The sequence below is a fragment of the Rana temporaria genome, chromosome 5 (assembly GCF_905171775.1).
Source record: "Rana temporaria chromosome 5, aRanTem1.1, whole genome shotgun sequence".
Taxonomy (NCBI): domain Eukaryota; kingdom Metazoa; phylum Chordata; class Amphibia; order Anura; family Ranidae; genus Rana; species Rana temporaria.
This window is the reverse complement of record NC_053493.1, coordinates 250774774-250796531: the sequence shown is the minus strand read 5'-3', so window position 1 is coordinate 250796531 and position 21758 is coordinate 250774774. Positions and strand designations below refer to the sequence as shown.

General features: G+C 43.8%; 1 protein-coding gene across 2 annotated transcripts; it reads right to left on the bottom strand.

Moving 5' to 3' along the window:
• Nucleotides 1-1982: 1982 nt before the first annotated feature.
• On the bottom strand, nt 1983-21136 carry TMEM14C (transmembrane protein 14C). 2 transcript variants are annotated; one of them, XM_040353712.1, is made up of 6 exons: nt 21010-21134; nt 17237-17290; nt 10170-10246; nt 9193-9294; nt 6989-7076; nt 1983-2091 (listed from the first exon to the last, which is right to left on the bottom strand). In XM_040353712.1, the coding sequence occupies exons 3-6, from the start codon at nt 10243-10245 to the stop codon at nt 2034-2036; spliced, it is 324 nt and encodes a 107-aa protein (XP_040209646.1). In that variant the 5' UTR covers nt 10246; nt 17237-17290; nt 21010-21134; the 3' UTR covers nt 1983-2033. The 2 variants fall into 2 exon arrangements, with proteins under 2 accessions (XP_040209646.1, XP_040209647.1); XM_040353713.1 differs by lacking the exon at nt 17237-17290 and having other exon boundaries at nt 21010-21136.
• Nucleotides 21137-21758: the final 622 nt, after the last annotated feature.

Genomic DNA, 21758 nt, shown 5'->3' with positions numbered 1-21758 from the left:
AAACACTGGCTAGGCACACAGTTAACCCTTTATCGCTCTAGAGGTTTAACCCCTTCCCAGCCAGTGTCATACATATAGTAAATGCATTTTTTTAGCACTGTATTAGTGTCACTGGTTCCCACAGTGACAAAAGTGTCAGTGTCCGATTGCTGCAATATCGCAGTCACTGATCACTGCCATTACTAGTAAATAAATAAAATTTCATAAACATATACCATCGGTTGTAGACACTATACTGTTCCCGTAAACTAATCAATATACGCTTATTGGGATTTTTTACCAAAATCATGTGACAGAATACATATTGCCCTAAATGTATGATGGGATTTGTGTACCATATTGCATGACCGCGCAATCGTCTGTTATTGCAACATAGTGCCGCATCGCAAAAAATGCCCGGTCATGAAGGGTAAATCTTCCGGAGGTCAAGTGGTTTATGTGGATCTTGCGTTTCCTGTGCTAGGTGGGAGGAGATTCTCTCTCCCTCTCTCTCATAAGCTGTCCTGGAAGATGAGTGGGGAAAGTGGACCTACAGTACTGCCTAAAAGGCAGATTCCATCAGCAAAAGAGAATGATGGGGCATCTCCTGGACCTTGGGGTTTGAACGTTTGAGCAGAGGGCCAGGCGTTTGTCCGGAGGGAGAAAACCCCTGGACCAGGCAATGTCCAGAAGACTTTGGAGTTTTAGGATCTATCCAAACTTCTGTAGGGTCTGCACTGTCTAATGAACATTGGCTGACAAGACCTGGACTGACTGTTCCTTTAGGAAGAAGTTGCCCAAGTATCCCATAATGGGGATAATCAGAGTGCAACAGAGCTAGAACAGGAGCCTAACACCTTTGTGAAAATTGCTGTAAGGACAACAAACTGGTACCATGTTGCATGCCCACAGTAAAATTAAGGTAGTATTGGTGTGGTGGAAAGATAGGGATGTGCAAGAAGGCATCCTTGATATCCAGAGGCCAGAATGCCCACCAGCTGAAAAGCAATGACTGACTTGGCAGATTTTATGTGGAATATTTTCTCACAATGAACCCGTTGAGAATCTTCAGATCCAGAATGAGGCAAATGCCTACTTTTGCCTTGGGGACAGTGAACAGAACTCCTCCCCTTTTCCAGGACCAATGCAATGACTCCCTGCAAGAGAAACTGCTGGAGAGCAGAACAGGGATCTGCCCATTTCTGTGAAGCCAGCAACAAGATTGACAGTATGATGTTGTGATGAGTCAAGGCCTAAAGCTCAGTTTTGTAGCCCCTAGAAACAACGTTCTGGACCCAAACTTCTGAAATGTGCTGTGCCTAAAAGACTAAGAAGGCTGACAATTAGGGGTGCCCTCTCATTGTGAGGAGGGCTTATTCCTGAACTTGGTGGGTTTGGAAGTCTAGGTCTAACAGCAAATATATGAGCAAGACTTAGACCCAGAGGCCCAAGGTAAATTAAAAGAATTAGTCTAAGGCCCCTTTCACACTTGCGGACCGTATGTTCGTTTTTTCATCCATCCGTGTGCGGATGAAAAAAGGGACATACATTGGTCCCTATGAGATCGCGGGTGTCAGCGGATGAACATCCGCCGACACCCGATCTCGCCCACCTCCGCATTCCTCCGATTCTGCAGACAAAGGAAAACCCTATTTTTCCTTCCGTCATCGGATGAACACGGACATACGGTCCGTGTTCATCCGATGCCCCCATAGGGGAGAGCGGAGAAAAGACAGGGCGGTCCCTGCACAGTGTGCGGGGACCGCCCTGTCATCCGCCAGCTCAGCGGAGAGATCCCCGCTGAGCAAATGGAGGTTCATTACTGATCCGCCCCGTGTGAAAGGGCCCCTAGGAATCAAAGGCTTGCCTACTGGAGCTTTTCCATCTTTCCTGAACCTTACAAATTATTTTAACATAAAAAAAAAAACACAGACAACACTTTTTTTCCCCCCAAAGTGTTTTACTGAGAATGAGACATATTAAACAAGAACATGAAGAGTGAATGGTTTGTCCGATATATGTTTATATATATTTAAGTGCTTAGGCCGTTTCCATCAAGGTTTATGAGGTTTCTCCAACATTTTAACCCCCAGTCTTCCCAACATTAGCAAGCTGCAAGATGGAAAAAAAAATAAAAAATTTAACATATGCAATAAATGAAATCTATACAGTCTTTAATGTGCTAGAAAAATGCACATGAATATAATTAGTAGCGAGTACATCATATATAGGAATGTTTTTGCTATATATATATATATATATATATATATATATATATATATATATATATATATATACACACACACATATATATATATATATATATATATATATATATATATATATATATACACACACACACACACAAGAAATATACAGGTTTATATTATACAGTGGGTATAGAAAAGAATCACCCCCTTTAAAACAATTGCATTCTATTGCTTTGCAGACATAAATGAAGACAGACACAGTGTTTGTTTTATCCAGCTGTATTTACTCAAGTGCAACTTATAAAACACTTGAATGAAAGATAGAACACCAACATGCCAGAAAAAAAAAAAATCCAAAAACCGAATCAACGAGTTGGAAAAAGGATCACCAATTTGTGTCAGTATTTTGTGGGACCACCTTTTGCTTTAATTACAATCTTTAGTCTGTTGGGATATGTCTCTACTAACTTTGCACATCCAGACTTTGCAATATTTGCCCACTCTTTGCAGAACTGCAGTCTTAAAGTCATTCCACAGATTTTCCAATGGGGTTTAAGGCCCCTTTCACACTGGGGTGGGAGCCGCGGTGGTGGTATAGCGCCGCTAAAAATAGCGGTGCTATACCGTCGGATTTGCCGTGAGATTCGGCCACTAGCGGTGCGGTATTAACCCCCGCTAGCGGCCGATAAAGGGTTAATACCGCCTGCAATGTGCCTCTGCAGAGGCGCATTGCGGGCGGTATTGCCACGGTTTCCCATTGTTTTAAATGGGAAGGAGCGGTATGCTCCAAAGATGCTGCTAGCAGGAGATTTTTTTTCTCTCCTGCCAGCGCATCGCCTCAGTGTGAAAACCCTCGGGCTTTCACATCGAGGTTGCTGGGCAGGAGTTTTTCAGGAAGTATAGCAGCACTATTTTTAGCACTGTACCGCCTGAAAAACTCCTCAGTGTGAAAGGGGTCTAAGTCTGGGCACTGACAAGGACATTCAGCTGTTTCTCCTTCAACCACTGTGTGGTCATATTTGCTGTATACCTTCTTCCCATGGACAACTTTCTGGCAGAGGGCAGCAGATTTTCTTCAAAAATGTGATTGTTTTTCCCCATCCATTTTTGCTTCCATCCTATATCTAGCTCCAGTCCCTGCTGCAGAGAAACACCCCCATAACAAGATATTACCTCCATGCTTTACTGTAGGAAAGGTGTTATTTAGATAGTGAGCTGTATTGGATTTCCACCAAACATATCATTTGGTGTTGAGGCCAAATAATTCAATTTTAGCCTCATCTGACCATAACACCCTTTTCCAGTGTGACTGCATGTGGCTTTTTTGCACCCCCCCCCCCCCCATTTGTGATATGCACACAATGACCACTCTGTCACAAATTCCTGCAACTGCTTAAGAGTTGCTGTAGGCCTCTTGGTAGCTTCTCCAACTAGTTTCCTCCTGCCTCTTTCATCCAGTTTGGAGTGACGTCCTGATCCAGGGAGGATCAGTGTTGTACCAGATACTTTCCACTTCTTAATAATAGACTTCACTGTGCTTCTAGGGATTGATAAAGCCTTTGAAATGATATTGTATCCAACACCTGACTTGTGCCTGTCCAAATTGTTTGTTTGCTTCAGTTGCACTACCGGGGACTGAAATACCCCAGGGAAGCTATTTTCATGTGGAGATAGTCAAAATGGCCACATCTGATCTTAGTTGAAAGTCAAATGGCTTTGTGTGCCATTGAGAAGGCAATTAGCTACACCTGTTTGAGTTTACAAGTCCTGTTTAAAAGGGGGGTGCTTCTTTTTACATCGCCTGGCCTTGTTGTGCTGCCCGTTCACAATAAAACTACTGTGGGCGGGCAGCAAATGGTTAAAACAAACCCAAGATGATAAATGTATGGGAGCTGGCACTGCTGGTTTATGTTTTTAACCCTTTCATTGCCAATGACATTCTATGGTACATGGATTTCTATTTTGTGCAGCAGGCTCCTGGCTATTTAGTAAAAGTGATCTGGGGAGGTTGTAAAACATATATATATATATATATATATATATATACACACACACACACACACACACACCAAAAGTTTGGACACACCTTCTCATTCAAAGAGTTTTCTTTATTTTCATGACTATGAAAATTGTAGATTCACACTGAAGGCATGAAAACTATCAATTAACACATGTGGAATTATACATAATAAAAAAGTCTGAAACAACTGAAAATATATTTCATATTCTAGGTTCTTCAAAGTAGCCACCTTTTGCAGCAGACACATCTCTAGAACTGTTAAGAGGAGACTGTGTGAATCAGGCCTTCATGGTAGAATATCTGCTAGGAAACCACTGCTAAAGAAAGGCAACAAGCAGAAGAGACTTGTTTGGGCTAAAGAACACAAGGAATTGACATTAGACCAGTGGAAATCTGTGCTTTGGTCTGATGAGTCCAAACTTGAGATCTTTGGTTCCAACCCAGTGTCTTTGTGCGACGCAGAAAAGGTGAACGGATGGACTCTACATGCCTGGTTCCCACCGTGAAGCATGGAGGAGGAGGTGTGATGGTGTGGGGGTGCTTTGCTGGTGACACTGCTGGGGATTTATTTAAAATTGAAGGCATACTGAACCAGCATGGCTACCACAGCATCTTGCAGCGGCATGCTATTCCATCCAGTTTGCGTTTAGTTGGATCATCATTTATTTTTCAACAGGACAATGACCCCAAACACACCTACAGGCTGTGTAAGGGCTATTTGACCAAGAAGGAGAGTGATGGGGTGCTGCGCCAGGTGACTACCTCTTGAAGCTCATCAAGAGAATGCCAAGAGTGTGCCAAGCAGTAATCAAAGCAAAAGGTGGCTACTTTGAAGAACCTAGAATATGAAATATATTTTCAGTTGTGTCACACTTTTTTGTTATGTATAATTCCACATGTGTTAATTCATAGTTTTGATGCCTTCAGTGTGAATCTACAATTTTCATAGTCATGAAAATAAAGAAAACTCTTTGAATGAGAAGTTGTGTCCAAACCTTTGGTCTGTACTGTAATTATATATATATATATATATATATATATAAATAAAATATGTTCCCTGGCAAGGAACATCCGTTGCCCGATTTCCTCTGCAGAACACAAATCCAAAAAGTGCTCAGCTCTAAACACCCTTCTGTCAATACCTAGTGAGTCAACAATGTGGAACAAGTATGTGGGATATTGTGTATACTGACTACATATTGGCTCAAATGCCCAGTATATCCTGTGCCAAACAGCTGCCCTGCTGCATAGTAACCACAGGTGGGGTCATTCATTCTGCATGGACGCCATTCACAGAACACCTTTAATTTTTCTCAGTTAATGCAATTTGCTCCCTAACTGGACAATACAGATGGCCGGGGGGGGGGGGGCACAAACTCCACCTCATCCAATCAGAAAATGCTTTGGGGGAACCAGAAGACAGGGGTCCCACAAGTATGGCATATGCATACCTTCTGTACAGTTGGACCACTGTAACTCTACAATAAAATCCATACCTGGAGTTCAGATTTAAGGGAACCCATGCTACACCCAACTCCATGTTTAGTGCGAGTTTAAAATATTTTGTTCAGGCCAAGCTGGCCCAAATTAACAATTTTCTTCACTAGCAAGTGTACCTGGTGGGCACGCTGTATAAACTGTATGTAGCATTAGCTGCTTCACACAGTACACAGCACTGTGTGCCAGCAATGGGATGGAACTTCCCATGCCGCTTTGGGAACAAAAGTGAGGTCGGGCTGAGCGCTGCCAAGCCAGGCACAGGAAGCTTTGTATTCTAGAATGAATACAAACCTTCCTCTGATTGGCTTTGATGGACAGGTGGGCGGATGTCTCAATCTCTGCCACATGAAGTTTTGTTTTCATCCATAGACTACAAAACGTCTTGTCAACGACTGAGAACCACTCAGCCCAACTCGATTTTGGTCCAGGAGCAGGATGAGAAGTTCCCATCCTACTGCCGGAACACAGTGCTGTGTACTGTATGCAGCCGGTGTGACAAACAGTTTATACAGCACGTCCATCAGGCACATCTGTTGGTGAAGGAAATAGTTCATATGGGCCAGTTTGGCCCAAACAAACTATTTAAAAGTCACAGTAAACATTAAGTTATGCTTTAAGGCATTCTATTTGGGCAAGAAGGGAGGATGTGGGTAATATTTACGCCTAAAATTATGGACATCATCTAATTTTAGGAGTAAATATTAAGTATCAAAATTAATGTAGTTTCAAAAGGACACACAAGGGGTTTTACAGTAAAAATAAGGCAACAAAATCCATATTGTGTTGACTTTCAAAGCTGAATTCCAGGCAGATGTAAAAGATCACCACGTTTATTGAACTTGCACTGTATATAATTTGCCACCTCTTTAGTCCAACCAGTTATATTAAATACTCACTATGCTCCCTGCTCTAATGATCTTTGCTGTGTGGCCCTGCTCTCATAGCCTGTCTAGTGAAAGCCTGTCTTCATAGGGCATACTCACATCAAGACCCCAGGGGTGAACCATATTCCAATAGATGGCTGGACAACAGCGCATCCATAGTAATAAATATGACCATGGCGGGAAAAGCTATGCAGCGTTGGACAGGGCTGTACAGTTAAGGTCGCCCAAATAATTTATATGTTCCCCAGGTGGGAAAGAAAGCTTCTCAATACCAGCAGTTGATCCTCCCAGTGTAAATCCACCCCCCCCCCCCCCAAAAAAAAAAAAAAAAATGCCAGCTTTACTACTCTGCACAAAGTCGTCCGAGAAGTATAAAGAGTCAAACATGTACGCACCTGGCACCAGCAATAATTCCGGCTGGCATGAGTTTTCCCGAGCTGTAAAACCTGTAACCCATAACTCCAGCTAATGATCCTGATGCAACTGAAATACAGAAAATGCCTGTTTACAAGACTATTTGTAGCCATACAATTAAAAAAATTACAGTTTCCTTCTATTTAGGCCGCTTCCCACAAAAGAGATTTAAAAATTTTCTACATTTTGTCATGTTACAGCCAAAAAGGTAAAATGTATTTTTATTGGAATTTGATGTGATAGACCACCACAAAGTGGCACATAACTGAAGTGGAAGGAAAAATGATAAATAGTTCTCAAATTTTATTACAAATAAATGTGTGAAAAGTGTGGCGTGCATTTGTATTCAGCACCTCTGAGTCAATACTTTGTAGAACCACCTTTCGCTGTAATTATAGCTGCAAGTCTTTTTGGGGGTATATCTACCAGCTTTGCACATCTAGAAAATGACATGTTTGCCAATTCTTCTTTGCAAAATAGCTCAAGCTCTGTCAGATTGGATGGAGAGCATCTGTAAACAGCAATTCTCAAGTCTTGCCACAGATTCTCAATTGGATTTAGGTCTGGACTTTGACTGGGCCATGCTAACACATGAATACGCTTTAATCTAAACCATTATATTGTAGCTCTGACTGTATGTTTAGGGTTGTTGTCCTGCTGGAAGGTGAACCTCTGCCCCAGTCTCAAGTCTTTTGCAGACTCTAACAGGTTTTCTTCTAAGATTGCCCTGCATGTGGCTCCATCCACCTTCCCATCAACTCTGACCAGCTTCCCTGCTGAAGAAAAGCATCCCCACAACATGATGTGTTCAGGGTGTTGTGCAGTGTTTGTTTTCCGTCACACATAACGTTTTGCTTCAAGGCCAAAAAGTAAAATGTTGATCTAATCTGACCAGAGCACCTTCTTCCACATGTTTGCGGTGTCCCCCACATGTCTTTTCGCAAACTATAAACTGCACTTATGTCTTTCTTTTAACAATGGCTTTCTTCTTGCCACTCCTCCATAAAGGCCAGATTTGTGGAGTGTGGACAGATTCTCCCACCTGAGCTGTGGATCTCTGCAGCTCCTCCAGAGTTACCATGTCCCTCTTGGCTGCTTCTCCGATTAATGCTCTCCTTGCCCGGCCTGTCAGTTTAGGTGAACCACCATGTCTTGATAGGTTTGCAGTTGCAGTTGTGCCATACTCTTTCCATTTTCAGATGATGGATTGAACAGTGTTCCGTAAGATGTTAAAAGCTTGGGATATTTTTTATTTTTTTCAACCTAACCTAGCTTTACACTTCTCCACAACTTTATCCCTGACCCGTCTGTTGTGTTCCTTGGCCTTCAAGATGCTGCTAAGGTTCTCCAACAAACCTCCGAGGGCTTCACAGAACAGCTGTATTTATACTGAGATTAAATTACACACAGGTGTACTCTTATTTACTAATTAGGGGGATTTCTGAAGGCAATAGGTTCCACTAGATTTTAGTTAGGGGTATCAGAGTAAAGGAGGCTGAATGCAAATGCAGGCCACACTTTTCACATGTTTATTTGTAAAAAATAAAAAATACAATTAAAACCATTTATCATTTTCCTTCACTTCACTTCACTTCACAATTACATGCCACTTTGTCTTGTTCTATCACATAAAATACATTTACGGTTTAGGTTGCAACGTGACACAATTTCAAGGGGTATGAATACCTTTTCAAGGCATTGTATAATACATGTCTTTGTTATGATGTGGCCAGGCAAGCCTGGATTACATGTTCCATCATGCCCTATGCTTTTCCTAGCGGTGATGCATTAGTTGGTCCCTCAGGGAGCCACCATCAATGAATGCAGCTGGGAGCAGTACAGAGGAAGTATGAATCTCTAGATGGCGTTTCCCACTGTGAACTACCAAGCTGTATGTGCAGGTGAGCTTATAGATCACAGAAAGAACACGCTTTCTCACCCTAGGGCAGATCTCAAAGTTTACTGAAAGAATAGTAGCTATGAAGCATATCAAGGCAAGCCAATAATGTTCTTTATTGGGGGGGGTTAGTTATACATCCCTAATGTAGTGAATATAAGCCTCAATATACTGAATTAATTAGTTCATTGTAATTGGCACTTACATGCAATTAAAAACCCAACAGATGTTCTAACCATTACCCACTCAATACAAAAAAAAATTAAGAAAAAAAAAAAAATAACTTACTCAGTGAAAGTATAATATTTTTGGAATCATGAGACATCTGATAGGCCCCCAGACCAGCTAGACCTCCAAATAGCAGACCAGCAGCAAGAGATGGGACGCTACCTAGAAGAAATGTGACATCAAACAGAAGTAATTTTTTGACATCTTTCCAGAATACAAATCCCCCATGAAGAAGACCTATTTGTGGTCGAAACGCGTCGGGATATTCTTATGGAAGCTACTTTATCAATGGCACTATATATTATTCCATTGTATCATTTTTATCTAATTATTGTTGAGATAGGTCTTAAACTGTCTGCAACCTGAATGTTAAAAAACCCCCATCCACACAGCATGGACTAGAAAAAACAAAGTTTTTTTCGACGTGATTCTTGTCCAGTCTGCCTTGCATACACACGATCGTGAAAAAAAAAAAAAGCTTGCGCAAAGCGTGGTGATGTACAACATGTACTACGGCACTATAAAAGGGGAAGTTCCATTCAGATGGCGCCACCCTTGGGGCTGCTTTTGCCAATTTTCTGTTAGTAAAAGTTTGGTCGAGAGACGATTCGCGCTTTTCAGTCTGTTACTGCGCGACGAATGTGCCATCTCCATTACAAACGCTAGTTTTACCAGAACCAGCGCTCCCATCTCATAACTTGCTTATGAGCATGCACATTTTTTTCATGTCGTTAAAGCCTACACACACAACTGTTTTTTATGACGTGAAAAACGACGCAAAAAAAAAAAAATAGAGCATGTTCTAAATTTTTAATGCCCATTTTTCACGTCGTGAAAAATGCTCTGGAGCCTACACACAATGATTTTTAATGACCATTTTAAAAAATTTCATTTTTCACGTCATGAAAAACGGTTGTGTGCGGCATAAGGCCTAGATTGCTGAAACGTGTTAGCGCACCTGTGGAGTTGTTTTTAAGCTTTATCTTTCATATACATTCTTTATACTATTAATACAGCTCTAGATTTCAGAAACATACCTGCTTTTACATAGCCGATAACTCCTCCAGTGGCGACTAGAGCCGCATATCCAAAACCAAACCATTCCACACCCATACTAGAAAAAAAAAAAAAGGGAAGTAAATATGCAACTAAATTAGCCATTGCCAAATCTTTTCCAACATGATCAGTAAGAATTGAAAGTACAAGAAAAATGATGTAACCCATGTAATAAATTGGCACACTAGTCATCTGTACTACACAAGAGTGAATTCATATTCTTCTGGTGTTGATAAATTCATACAGTGCCCACTAAAGCAGCTTTCCTATCCAGGCTGAAGGATACCTAAACTGGTAACAGATGCATAGGATAGCCATGCACTTTCCTACAAGTTATCAAAGCTGGGGCAAGGCAAGACAACACCACACCAGGAACCATTGTGGGGCAGCAAGGTAACTCAGTTATTCTGACAGGACGTCATATGACGTCCTCGTCTTTTAAAGCCGCTAGGGGGCGCGCTGTGTCCCTTGTACATGGGGACACAGATCGGTCACCTCCCCCAGTCACCCCCCCACAGTTAGAACACTCACTAGGCTACACATTTGACCCCTTCCCCGCCCCCTAGTGGTTAACCCCTTCCCTGCCAGTCACATTTATACAGTTATCAGTGCATGTTTATAGCACTGTTCACTGTATAAATGTGAATGCTCCCAAAAATGTGTCAAAAGTGTCCGATGTGTCTGCTATATTGTCGCAGTCCCAATAAAAATTGCAGATCGCCGCCATTCCCAGTAAAAAAAATAAAAAAATAATAAAAAAATAAAAAAATCATAATTATGTCCCCTATTTTGTAGGCGCTATAACTTTTGAGCAAACCAGTCACTATAAGGTTATTGCGATTTTTATTTTATTTTTTACCAAAAATATGTAGAAGAATACGTATTGGCCTAAACTGAGAATTTTTTTTTTTTTTTTAAATGGGATATTGATTATAGCAAAAGTAAAAAAACTTACGTTAGATCTACCGGTAACGGCATTTCTACGAGCCTTCCAGGACGGCACACCAGAGAGATGAGGGCTCCTCCCACAGGAAACACAATCAATTGACAAGTTTGTTATAAGTTCCCACCCACCCCCTTGCTCCTCAGTATTTATTAAAGTAATCTTGAACTGGTTCACAAGGGGCACCCCCATCGGTACTTACCATTTAGCATATAGCTTACCTTTTCCTTTTTTCACATAGGGTGGGTAGTAGGCCTGCCGTCCTGGAAGGCTCGTAGAAATACCGTTACCGGTAGATCTAACGTAAGTTTTCTCCTAACGCCTTCCAGGACGGCACACCAGAGAGGATATTAAAGAACCTCAGGCCTACCTCAGGGTGGGACCACAGCTTGGAGGACCTTCCGACCGAAAGCCAGGTCTTGCTGTGACAACAATTCTACACGGTAGTGTTTCAAGAAGGTGTGATGACTTGACCAGGTAGCCGCACTACGGATCTGGTCCCAGGAGGCACCTGCTCTCTCAGCCCAGGATGTCGCCAGAGATCTGGTTGAATGAGCTTTGATATTAAGTGGAGCTGGTTCTCCTGCACACTGATAAGCCTCTGAGATAGCTTCTCTAATCCATTTTGAGACTGATGGCTTTGAGGCCTGCAGTCCCTTCCTGATTCCAGCATAGAGAATTAGGAGATGGTTAGATTTCCTAAAACTTTTGGTTCTCTCTAAATATGTAAGAAGACATCTTCTTACATCCAAACAATGAAACTTAAATTCCTTCTCGTTCTTTGGTTCTGAACAAAAGGACGGCAATATAATTTCTTGCGTCCTGTTGGGTAAGGATGCTACTTTAGGTAGGTATAGGGGATCTGCCCCAAGAGTGACCCTGTCTGGTTGTACCCTAAGGAAAGGCTCTTTCATGGACAGAGCTTGCAGATCTCCCACCCTCCTAGCTGTAGTAATAGCTAACAGAAAGGCTAATTTTAAAGTAAGGAACCTAAGGGAAACTTTCTCTAAAGGTTCAAAAGGGGGCATAGATAATGACTCTAATACCCTAGTAAGGTCCCATGGCGGACAGATGTTTCTAAGGACGGGGGACATCCTTTCCCTAGCTAGTAAGAACCTCTTAACTAGGTCGTCCTTAGCTAATCTTTTGTCCAGGTAAACGGAGAGGGCTGCTACCTGTACCCGCAGGGTGCTAACTTTAAGCCCGGCGTCTGCTCCATCCTGGAGAAAGTCCAGGATAACCGGAACCGACTGGGAAGACACTAGTCTTTTTCTACTCCAGGTCTGGAAGGTTTTCCATACTTTTAAGTAGATTTTTCTGGTGATCGGTTTTCTACTTGTAAGGAGAGTATTTATCACCTTTTCTGAACAACCTTTTTGTTTCAGGATCTGGCGCTCACTAACCAGGCTGTTAGTTGAAAAAATTCTGGTCTCGGATGAAACACTGGACCCTGCCTGAGGAGATCTGCTCTGGCTGGCAGTTTCAGAGGTTCTGCTACTGACATGAATCTCAGATTCGCAAACCACGTCCTCCTTGGCCACCATGGGGCAATAAGGAGGACCTGCTGATTTTCTGGAGTACCCGCGGAATTAGCGCCAGGGGTGGGAAGGCGTATGCCAGTCTGAAGTGCCAGTTCTGAGACAACGCGTCCAGGCCCTCGGAATCCCGTTCTACGGAGGTTGAGAAGTACCCGTTCACTTTCCTGTTCTTCCGGTTTGCGAACAGGTCTATGTCTGGTTCGCCAAACTGAAGAACTAGGGCCTGAAAGACCTCGGGATTCAGTTCCCATTCTCCCTGTCTTATTTGTTGGCGACTGAGGAAGTCCGCTTCTATGTTGTCTGTCCCCTTTATATGTATGGCTGAGATGGAGATGACCTTTTTCTCTGCCCAACCCAGAATTTCCATGGTTAGTTCCAATAAGGGGCCGGATCTGGTACCGCCTTGGTGGTTCAGGTAGGCTACTACTGTAGCGTTGTCTGAGCTCACCTGAACCTCCCTGTCCTTGACATCTTGTTGGAAGCCTTCTCCCACTGCTCTGAGTTCCCTGAAATTGGAAGATTGACGAGCTAGAAGGTAGCTCCATCTTCCCTGGGCTTTTTTCCCCCCCAAGTGGGCACCCCACCCCCATGTGCTGGCATCCGTAGTTAATTTTACCGGATCCCATTGGGCCCAAGGTCGACCTTCCCTTAGGTTTTGGTGACTGGTCCACCACTCTAGGGATGACAGGACCTGAGGGGTGAGTAGAATCTCCTGATCCAGGGATTCCTTCTTTTTGTCCCAGGAGGACAGAAAGAAAAAATGGAGTGTCCTGGCATGCAACTGGGACCAGACTACCGCTGGTATGGATGCCGACATTAACCCTAGGACTCTCATAACTGACCTCCTGGGAAGTCTGGGGAATTTCACCAGATTCTCTGCTGCTGACGCCAATTTTTTTATTTTTTCCTCTGACAGGAAGAGCGTCTGAAGCCTGGAGTCTATAGTGTAGCCCAGGAATATTTTCACCTGTTCTGGTATGAGGGAGGACTTCTCTAGATTGATAATCCAGCCTAGGCTTTTTAATACCTCCATCACTTTGTTGGTATCCCTCTGAACCTGTGATTCTGTCTGACCGGAGATCAGCAGATCGTCCAGGTACGGTATAAGGCAGACCCCTTGTAGATGTAGGAAGGCTATTGCTTCTGCCAGTATCTGTGTAAAGATTCTGGGACTGGAGGTTAGGCCGAAGGGCAGCGCCCTGAACTGCCAATGGCGGATTTCCTTCCCTACCACGACCGCAAACCCTTAAAAGCGCCTGATGGTCCACGTGAATTGGTACGTGCAAATAGGCGTCCTTCACGTCTATGGTCGTCATGAAGGCTCCCTTCATGAGGTTCTTTCTTACTGAGTAAATACTCTCCATGGAAAACCTTTTTTGTTCTAAAAATTTGTTTAGTTTTCTCAGGTTTACTATCAGGCGGAATTTTCCTGATGGTTTTTGAACCACAAACACGTGGGAATAAAAACCCCGGTATTGCCGTTCCACTGGCACTGGTATTATTACTAGCTGCTCTGCCAGCTCCTGAATCCCTTCCAAGAGGGCCTTTCTTTTTAGGGTATCCTTGGGGAGCTGCGTGAGGGTGATCATAGGGGGGGGAGGGGTAATAAATTCCAGGCGGAACCCATCCTTTATAATTTTGTGTATGTAGGGACTGTCTGAAATGCTTTCCCACTGTTGTACAAACTGGGACAGCCTCCCCCCCACTTTGACCTTGGCGTCACTTGGTTTGTTTAGCGTCAGTTTTGGCAGGGGGAAAGAGCAAGTTATTCTTTTTGTTCCCTTTGCCATAAAACCAGCGCCTGTTGGGTTCTCTTTTATACTTCTGTTTGTTTTGCCCCTGGGGGCCTCGAAAAGTTTTCTTAAAACCATCTTTTTTAGGTTTCACAGGAAATTTCTTTCCCTTCTCTGAAGACCTAACCAGGACATCATCCAATCCTTGGCCAAACAGGAGTGAACCCTGGAAAGGGAGTCCACACAGTTTTCCCTTTGATGTGACGTCCCCTTCCCAAGCCTTAACCCAGATAGCCCGCCTGGCCGAGTTGATCAAGGCCGCTGTCTTGGCTGAAGCTTTAGCAGTCTCCAGAGCGGCATCTGCCAAGTACGCGACAGCTTTCCCTATCAAAGATAGAGACCCCAAGATTTCCTCAGACTCCGTAAACTGGGCGAGGTGTTCCGCCAGTTTCTCTACCCAGAGGTCTGCATTCCTGGCTACACAGGTCGCAGCTAAGGCTGGGGCCATAGAAGCTGTGTTAGCCTCCCATGCTTTTCTTAGGAGTAATTCGGCCCTACGATCCATTAGGTCCTTAATACTGCCAGCATCTTCAAATGAAAGGTCTGACTGTTTTGTGACCTGAGACAGGGCCGCATCCAGTTTTGGGAGTTTGAAGAAGACTTCCCCAACTGACTGGGGGAACGGGTACTTCCGTTTCCAGGTTTTCTGAGTGGTCAGTCTCCTTTCTGGATTTTTCCACTCTTGTAAGATTATTTCTTTTAGTGATTGGTGAAGAGGAAAGACTCTATCCTGTGTTTCACTGAGCCCCCTATACACCTTATCCTGTGCAGAGGTCGTTCTGGGAACCTCTGGAATCTCTTCAGTGGCATAGATTGCCTGAAGGAGACTGTCCACATCCTCTGCTGAGAAGAGGAACATTTTCAATTTTACTTCCTCCTGAGACATGACTGAGTCTCTATCTTCCTCACCCTCTGAGCTGTGTCTAGTGACCTGGCTCATAACCTCACTTTCCTCTTCTTCCTGATCATGAAAAAAGATTTGGGAGGGTAGGAAAGGGGTACTGGGTCCTGCAAGGAGACTTCCTTGGGAGGGCAGACCCTCTCTAGGGACCGGTTCCTCCGTATTAGGGGCTGTGGCTGCCTGTGTAGCCGTCTCCCTGAAAGCTCTAACCGTAGCCAACATTTCGGACTGCATTGATAAGAGAACATTTTTCATCATGGCAGCCGCCTCTTTCCCAGCCAGCTGGTTAATACACTTGTGGCAGAAGGGTTTGGTGTGGGATTTTGGGAGCTTATCTTTACAGTTTCCGCACTTTTTAGAGGAACTGTAACTAGCTGAGGCTGAGGATTGAGCAGAGGCCCCCTGGGTTTCACCGGGAGATTCTGTTAGAGAGGAAACATAATAAACAGTAATGTTATTCCCTCCCGCTCGGGGCTGCAGGCTGTACTGGGGAGAAAAGAGAGAGAGAACGAGGAAGGCAGCCGATACCAGCTGCATCCTGAAGTTCAGGAGCTCTCACTCTCCTCTTTCCTCCCTTTCCAGGGGGGGACAGTACTCACCGACCCCCGGTCTGGATTTGGTTGCCGCAGCGCTTGTCTTCCCATCCTCTTCCATCATGAGGAGGTTGACTGGGTCCTTGGCTTGCCGGTACCTGCTGTAGGGTTTATCCGCCGCCGACCCCGCCGCTCCACGCTGCTCTCCACGCCGAAGCGTCACTTCCGGGTTGCCGTGTAGGAAACGCCCACTCTCCGCTGACGCGCTTCCTGTTCCTCTCAGAGCGAGGCCTGAAGCGCAATGCTCCTTTGCAAACCCCCCCGGGAAGGAGAGATCAGCAGCGTGGCGGCTTTTTTGCAGAGGGACGATGACTTTTTCACCACAGCTCAGAGCGCCCATGCATATCTTTGTGGCGACCTGTGAGCGACCGAAGCCAACAGGTTAGTTCAGCTCTCCCCGGCCTCCCTAAACCTGCCTCAACAGGGGTACCCTTCGACCTCACCGTCTCCAGGTAATAGAAGAAAAACAAACGTGTCGCTGTGTTCGGGAAGAAACACAATCAATACTGAGGAGCAAGGGGGTGGGTGGGAACTTATAACAAACTTGTCAATTGATTGTGTTTCCTGTGGGAGGAGCCCTCATCTCTCTGGTGTGCCGTCCTGGAAGGCGTTAGGAGAAATAGTGTTTTTTTTTTTTTTTAAAAGGACGCCAATTTTGTTTGGGAGCCACGTCGCACGACCGCGCAATTGTCAGTTAAAACGGCGCAGTGCCGAAAGCTGAAATTTTGCCTGGGCAGGAAGGGGGTATATGTGCACAGTAAGCAAGTGGTTAATGGCATTTTTTTTATTTCTTTACACATTACATTATTTTTTATTATTAGGTTTCTTTACATTTGACTGAAGAAAGGAGTATAATGTCTTATTTTATTGCCATCTTGTTTGAGAACTTAATGTTCAGGAATTGTAAATCTCTAAAATAAAAAAGTTCTTCAGAATTGTGATCTTTATTCAAAGCCCAAAAAAATGTGATTCTCATTTTATCCAGAATCGTGCAGCTCGAGTGTAAATCACATAGGGCTTATATGCATGAAGCAATGAATCTGCCATTCACCAAGCAAACTGCTTTATAAATATGCCCCATAGTGTCCGTTGATCTGTAAATAAGTTTGAGTTAAAACAATCTCACAAGTAAAGGTTTATTTTTCAATACAAAATCAAGTACCTAATTATTCCCCAATTGACTCGTTTCTCCTTAACAGGATTTTTTTTTTTATGTTTAGTAACACTAGTGCAGTGGTTTTAAAAATAGCAAACTAGTGCACACAGCAATTTTTTGTTACCTTTTTTATCTGTAGATTGCAAGACAAGAGTACCAATAGAAAGCCTTGTTTGTTCTGCAAAAGAAAAATCAAACAAAAAAAACAATATATATGTGTTACTTTATCCTACATAATAACAAAGTTCAAGTAATAGGCCCATGGCTGAAATGTAAAAATGTATCTAGTCCTCAACTTCAATGAGACCTGGGCCCTGTCATTCCAAAACGTGTGTACCCCACGCAGGGCCGTGTTTGCCGGCCATGTGACCTTCATATGGGTGCACAGTCCCGAATCAGGCGAGTTCGTGTGGGGGGGGGGGGGACACACACGCACATGGATGTTATACTGAGACACAGCGGCTATGTTTGTGACCCAATAGACGTCTATGGGACCGCCAGCATGGGATGCACCATATTCAGATTTACCTGGACTAGCTCTAATGGATTATATATTGTTTTTATTAAAGGGTTGCAATAATAATAATAAAAAAAAATATATATATAGACACGCACATATGCAGTATATTTACAACAATCAGCCATAACAATATACCCATTGACAAGTGGAAAGGTGAACAACATGTTTTATCTTACATGGTTAGTCTGGTTGAAAAAAAGACACAAGTCCATCTAGTTCAACCAATAGAATGCAAGCCTATACCCACAGTTGATCCAGAAGAAGGCAAAAAAAAAAAAACAAGGCATAATTCAATTTGCTCCAGCTGAAGTGAATAACTCAACACCAAGTTCACTATATGGACCGCTTAATACATGTTGATCATATCCCCCCTTAATTCAGGGCTTGACAAATGTGCTTAGAATCAGCTAAAAAAGTTAGGAGACTTTTTTTTTTTTTTTAAATCAGCTGTCCTTTGCGCTGAACTGCATGTCCAGGACAAGAGGCAAGAATTGCTGCTCAGGCCTGGTGCCAAGCGGATAAAAGACCGTAAAGTAAAAACAAAAAAAGTGCCACTGATGGGTGGCGCTTATGGGCACCGACAGGTGACACTGATGAGGCTGTGCTGTTAAGCACTGATAGGTGACGCTGATGGGCACTGATAAGCTGCATTGATAGGTGGCACTTATGGGTGCTGTTAAGGCTGCGCTGATAAGCACTGACAGATGGCACTCACTGATGGGCACTTATGGGTGCCGTTAAGGCTGCACTCATAAGCACTGACAAATGACACTGATAAGGCTGCCCTGATAAGCTCTGATAGATGGCACTTCCCGTCCACTCAGCGGCGGTAAGGGAAAGCAATCAAGCCCAGCTGCCAACCAGGGAAGATGTCGGAGGTGGGCGGGCAGTGAAAGCAAGCCACGCTCAACACAGCACTGTCCACGGTGCCGGTTTGCAGATAGTAGTGTGTATCTCACGCCAGCAGGTCGCTAGTCCGCACAGCCTCGGGTGGGCCACATGGGAGGATCCGACCACTGCTGTGGTGTAACCCAGGTGCCAGGACACAATTTCCCTGTAACCCTGGCACCTGTGTTTCATCGAGCCCTGCCTTAATAAAAGATAAATTCAGTTCCTCTAATCGATCCTCATAGCTAAGCTCCTCCATGCCTCTTATCAGTTTGGATGCCCCGTTACAATGGCACCTGAAAGTGTCTAGGATATATTGGGCAGCAAGTAATTAATTATATGTTGTCCATAAAGTTGATGTAAAAAGAAAAAATAAATCGCGCTACCCCCTAACCATGCGATGCAAGTATTAATTAAGGGAATTCAATCACCAAAATTGTAAATACCAAAAATAGGCTAGTAATAAACTAATATGTGACTGATGGCATATAGTAATATTAGAAAAACGAATATGTCCAATGTTCTAAAAGCATCAGTTACTGTGATTGCAAGCAGTCTCATGCCAGTTAATAAAATTGAAATTAAAGTGGTTGTTAACCCTTTACAACCACTTTAACCTACAGGCAAGCCTATAAATTAGGCTTACCTGTAGCTGCACTGGATATTTCCTAAACCTGCACAGTTTAGGAGAGATCTCTGTATTTGTATGTGTAGACGTAATGCGGCACACGCGCACTTAAGCCAACTGAAGCAATGGCACGTATGCGTCTTCACTTCAGATGTACTGTGCCTTTCCATGGCGGCTCCCGCGGGAGTGACATCATCGCGGCCGGCTTCGGGGGAAGATGAGGGTGGGGGCTTCATTCTCGGGTAAGTAATTCATAATGAGTTAGTAAGCTATGCATACTAGCTCATTATGCCTTTATCTTGCAGGGAGTTCTTATATATTTTTTTTAACATGAGGGTTTACAACCACTTTAAAGAGGAGGTCCAGCCCCTCCCCAAAAAAATTAAAAGGCAGCAGCTACAAATACTGCAGCTGCTGACTTAATATATGGACACTTACCTGTCCAGGGAGCCCGCAATGTCGGCACCGCAGCCGATCTTATGATCGACTGCAGCAGCCGCCATTCCTGCGCAAAGCACGCTGCGCTAATTGGTCCGGCGGCGGAGGAAGGGAACAAACGGTGCCAATCTCTCGGAAGTGGGAAACGGTACCTGTCAAAACCAGCTACCCATTCCCCCCTGAAAGGTGCCGTGGGCACAGATAAGCGGAAGCGAGTTTAACCGCTTGCCAACCAGCCGCCATCATTATACTGCGGCAGGTTGGCTCGTTCCTGCAAATCGGCGTAGCTGTACATTAGTCCCTTTAAAAGCTATAGCAGGCGCTCGCCCGCTGCATGGCCGCCCGCAATTGCTCCACATGGTGCCAGAATAGGGATCTGTCAATGTAAACAAACAGATCTCCAGTCTGACAAGGAAACACAGAGTGATCGTCTGTTTCTAGTGATCAGGAACAGCGATCTCTCTGTACTCCTAGTCAATCCACTCCCCCCACAGTTAGAAACACCTCCCAGGGAACACACTTAGCCCCTTGATTGCCCCCTTCCTTGCCAGTGTCATTTATACAGTAATCAGTGCATCTTTATAGCAATAATTGCTTGTAGATGTCACCAGTCTCAAAAAAGTGTCCAACGCAAAGCTGGATTTGTGGGGGGACAAATTTTGTTTGGGTACGTCTAGCACAACCACGCAATTGTCAGTTAAAGCGACACAATGCCGTATCGCAAAAAACGGCCTGGCCAGGAAGGGAGAGAATCTTTCGGGGCTGAAATGATTAAAGTAGCTCCTGCGACACAAGGGCCATAGATTTCAACGTAAAAGTTACAGGAAAGTCGCACCTTAATATTATATACTTGCGGAATGATATACCGTAATATGCAACTTGCGTACAACTTTGTAGCGCACACAAACACACAGTCACATGGTCAAACTCAAAGTCGCACTCATCCAAAGTCACACTAAAGTCATACTGGAAATTGTATGATTTTGAAGGCGCACAAGTGTGAATGAAGCCTAAATTATTATTATTCTTTGTAAGTGTGCAAAAAAGACAAACACCTCTAGCAGTAAAAGGGTTAAATGGCCCTGACTGTCCCCAGGAGCCCACTGTGTGCCATGTGTGTGATGTCAGCCCCTCCCACATGTCCTTATCCTCCACACACCAGCAGTCCTTGTCCACACCAGATAAGTCACAGGGAAGGGGCCCCAGTGCTGTCTCCGCCATGCTTCACCCTTCTACTATGAACCATCACACAATACACAGACTATACACTACGCCACACATGTCTGACAGATAACACATCACTAAAGTAGCCATGACTTCCCTATGTATTGCCCACGTGACTCAGAGAACACCACGAGTGTGTACAGCTACGCTACATGGGACCAGCGGGCGGCCTCTCTACCCTGAACGTGACGTCACTCACCTTACAGACCCGCTCTACACCTCAGCTGCTGGCGGACCCCCGAGTCACAGCGTCCGCAATACAAGTGTATAGGCTACAACGGAGATATTCAGCAGGGGGGGCGGAGTGTCAGAAGTCATGTGACCGGGCACATGACAAGGAGGAGCCACTACTACAGGATGATATACATGCAGATACGGGCTGCACCATAGTGTTGTATATATTGTAAGATATAGGAAAGTGCATGAGGAACATAGGGTGGCATGTGAGGGAGAAGAGAGTACATGGGGTGTAGTAGGAGGAGAGTGCATGAAGAGCACATGAGGTACATTGTGTATTTTTTTTTTTTGTTTACGAAAGCTTTATTGGAAGATTAAATCATGACAGAAGTGCATTACATACAGAATATATTATACAATGTGGCATGGCAATGTACAGGAGGTACATTGTGTATTTAACAACTTCCATACCAGCCCAATTCTGGCACTCCTCTCCTATATGTAAAAATCATATACTTTTTTGCTAGAAAATTACTCAGAACCCCTAAACATTGTGTATATATATAAATATATATATATATATATATATATATATATATATATATATATATATATATATATATATATATATTAACAGAGACCCTAAGGATTAAAAAAGTGGTAGTTGCAACTTTTTATGACACACGGTATTTGCGCAGCAGTTTTCAAGCACATTTTTTTGGGGGGGAAAAAACTTTCATGAATAAAAAAAAAAAAAAACAGTGAAGTTAG

Bases quoted from the DNA above. Each gene is read 5' to 3' on its own strand.
- TMEM14C (XM_040353713.1), bottom strand. From the start codon at position 10,245: ATGGGTGTGGAATGGTTTGGTTTTGGATATGCGGCTCTAGTCGCCACT. The intron at 9,295-10,169 runs GTATGTTTCTGA...CATTTCTTCTAG, and splicing joins TATCGGCTATGTAAAAGCAG to GTAGCGTCCCATCTCTTGCT. The intron at 2,092-6,988 runs GTGCGTACATGT...TCCATCTTGCAG, and splicing joins GGAATTATTGCTGGTGCCAG to CTTGCTAATGTTGGGAAGAC.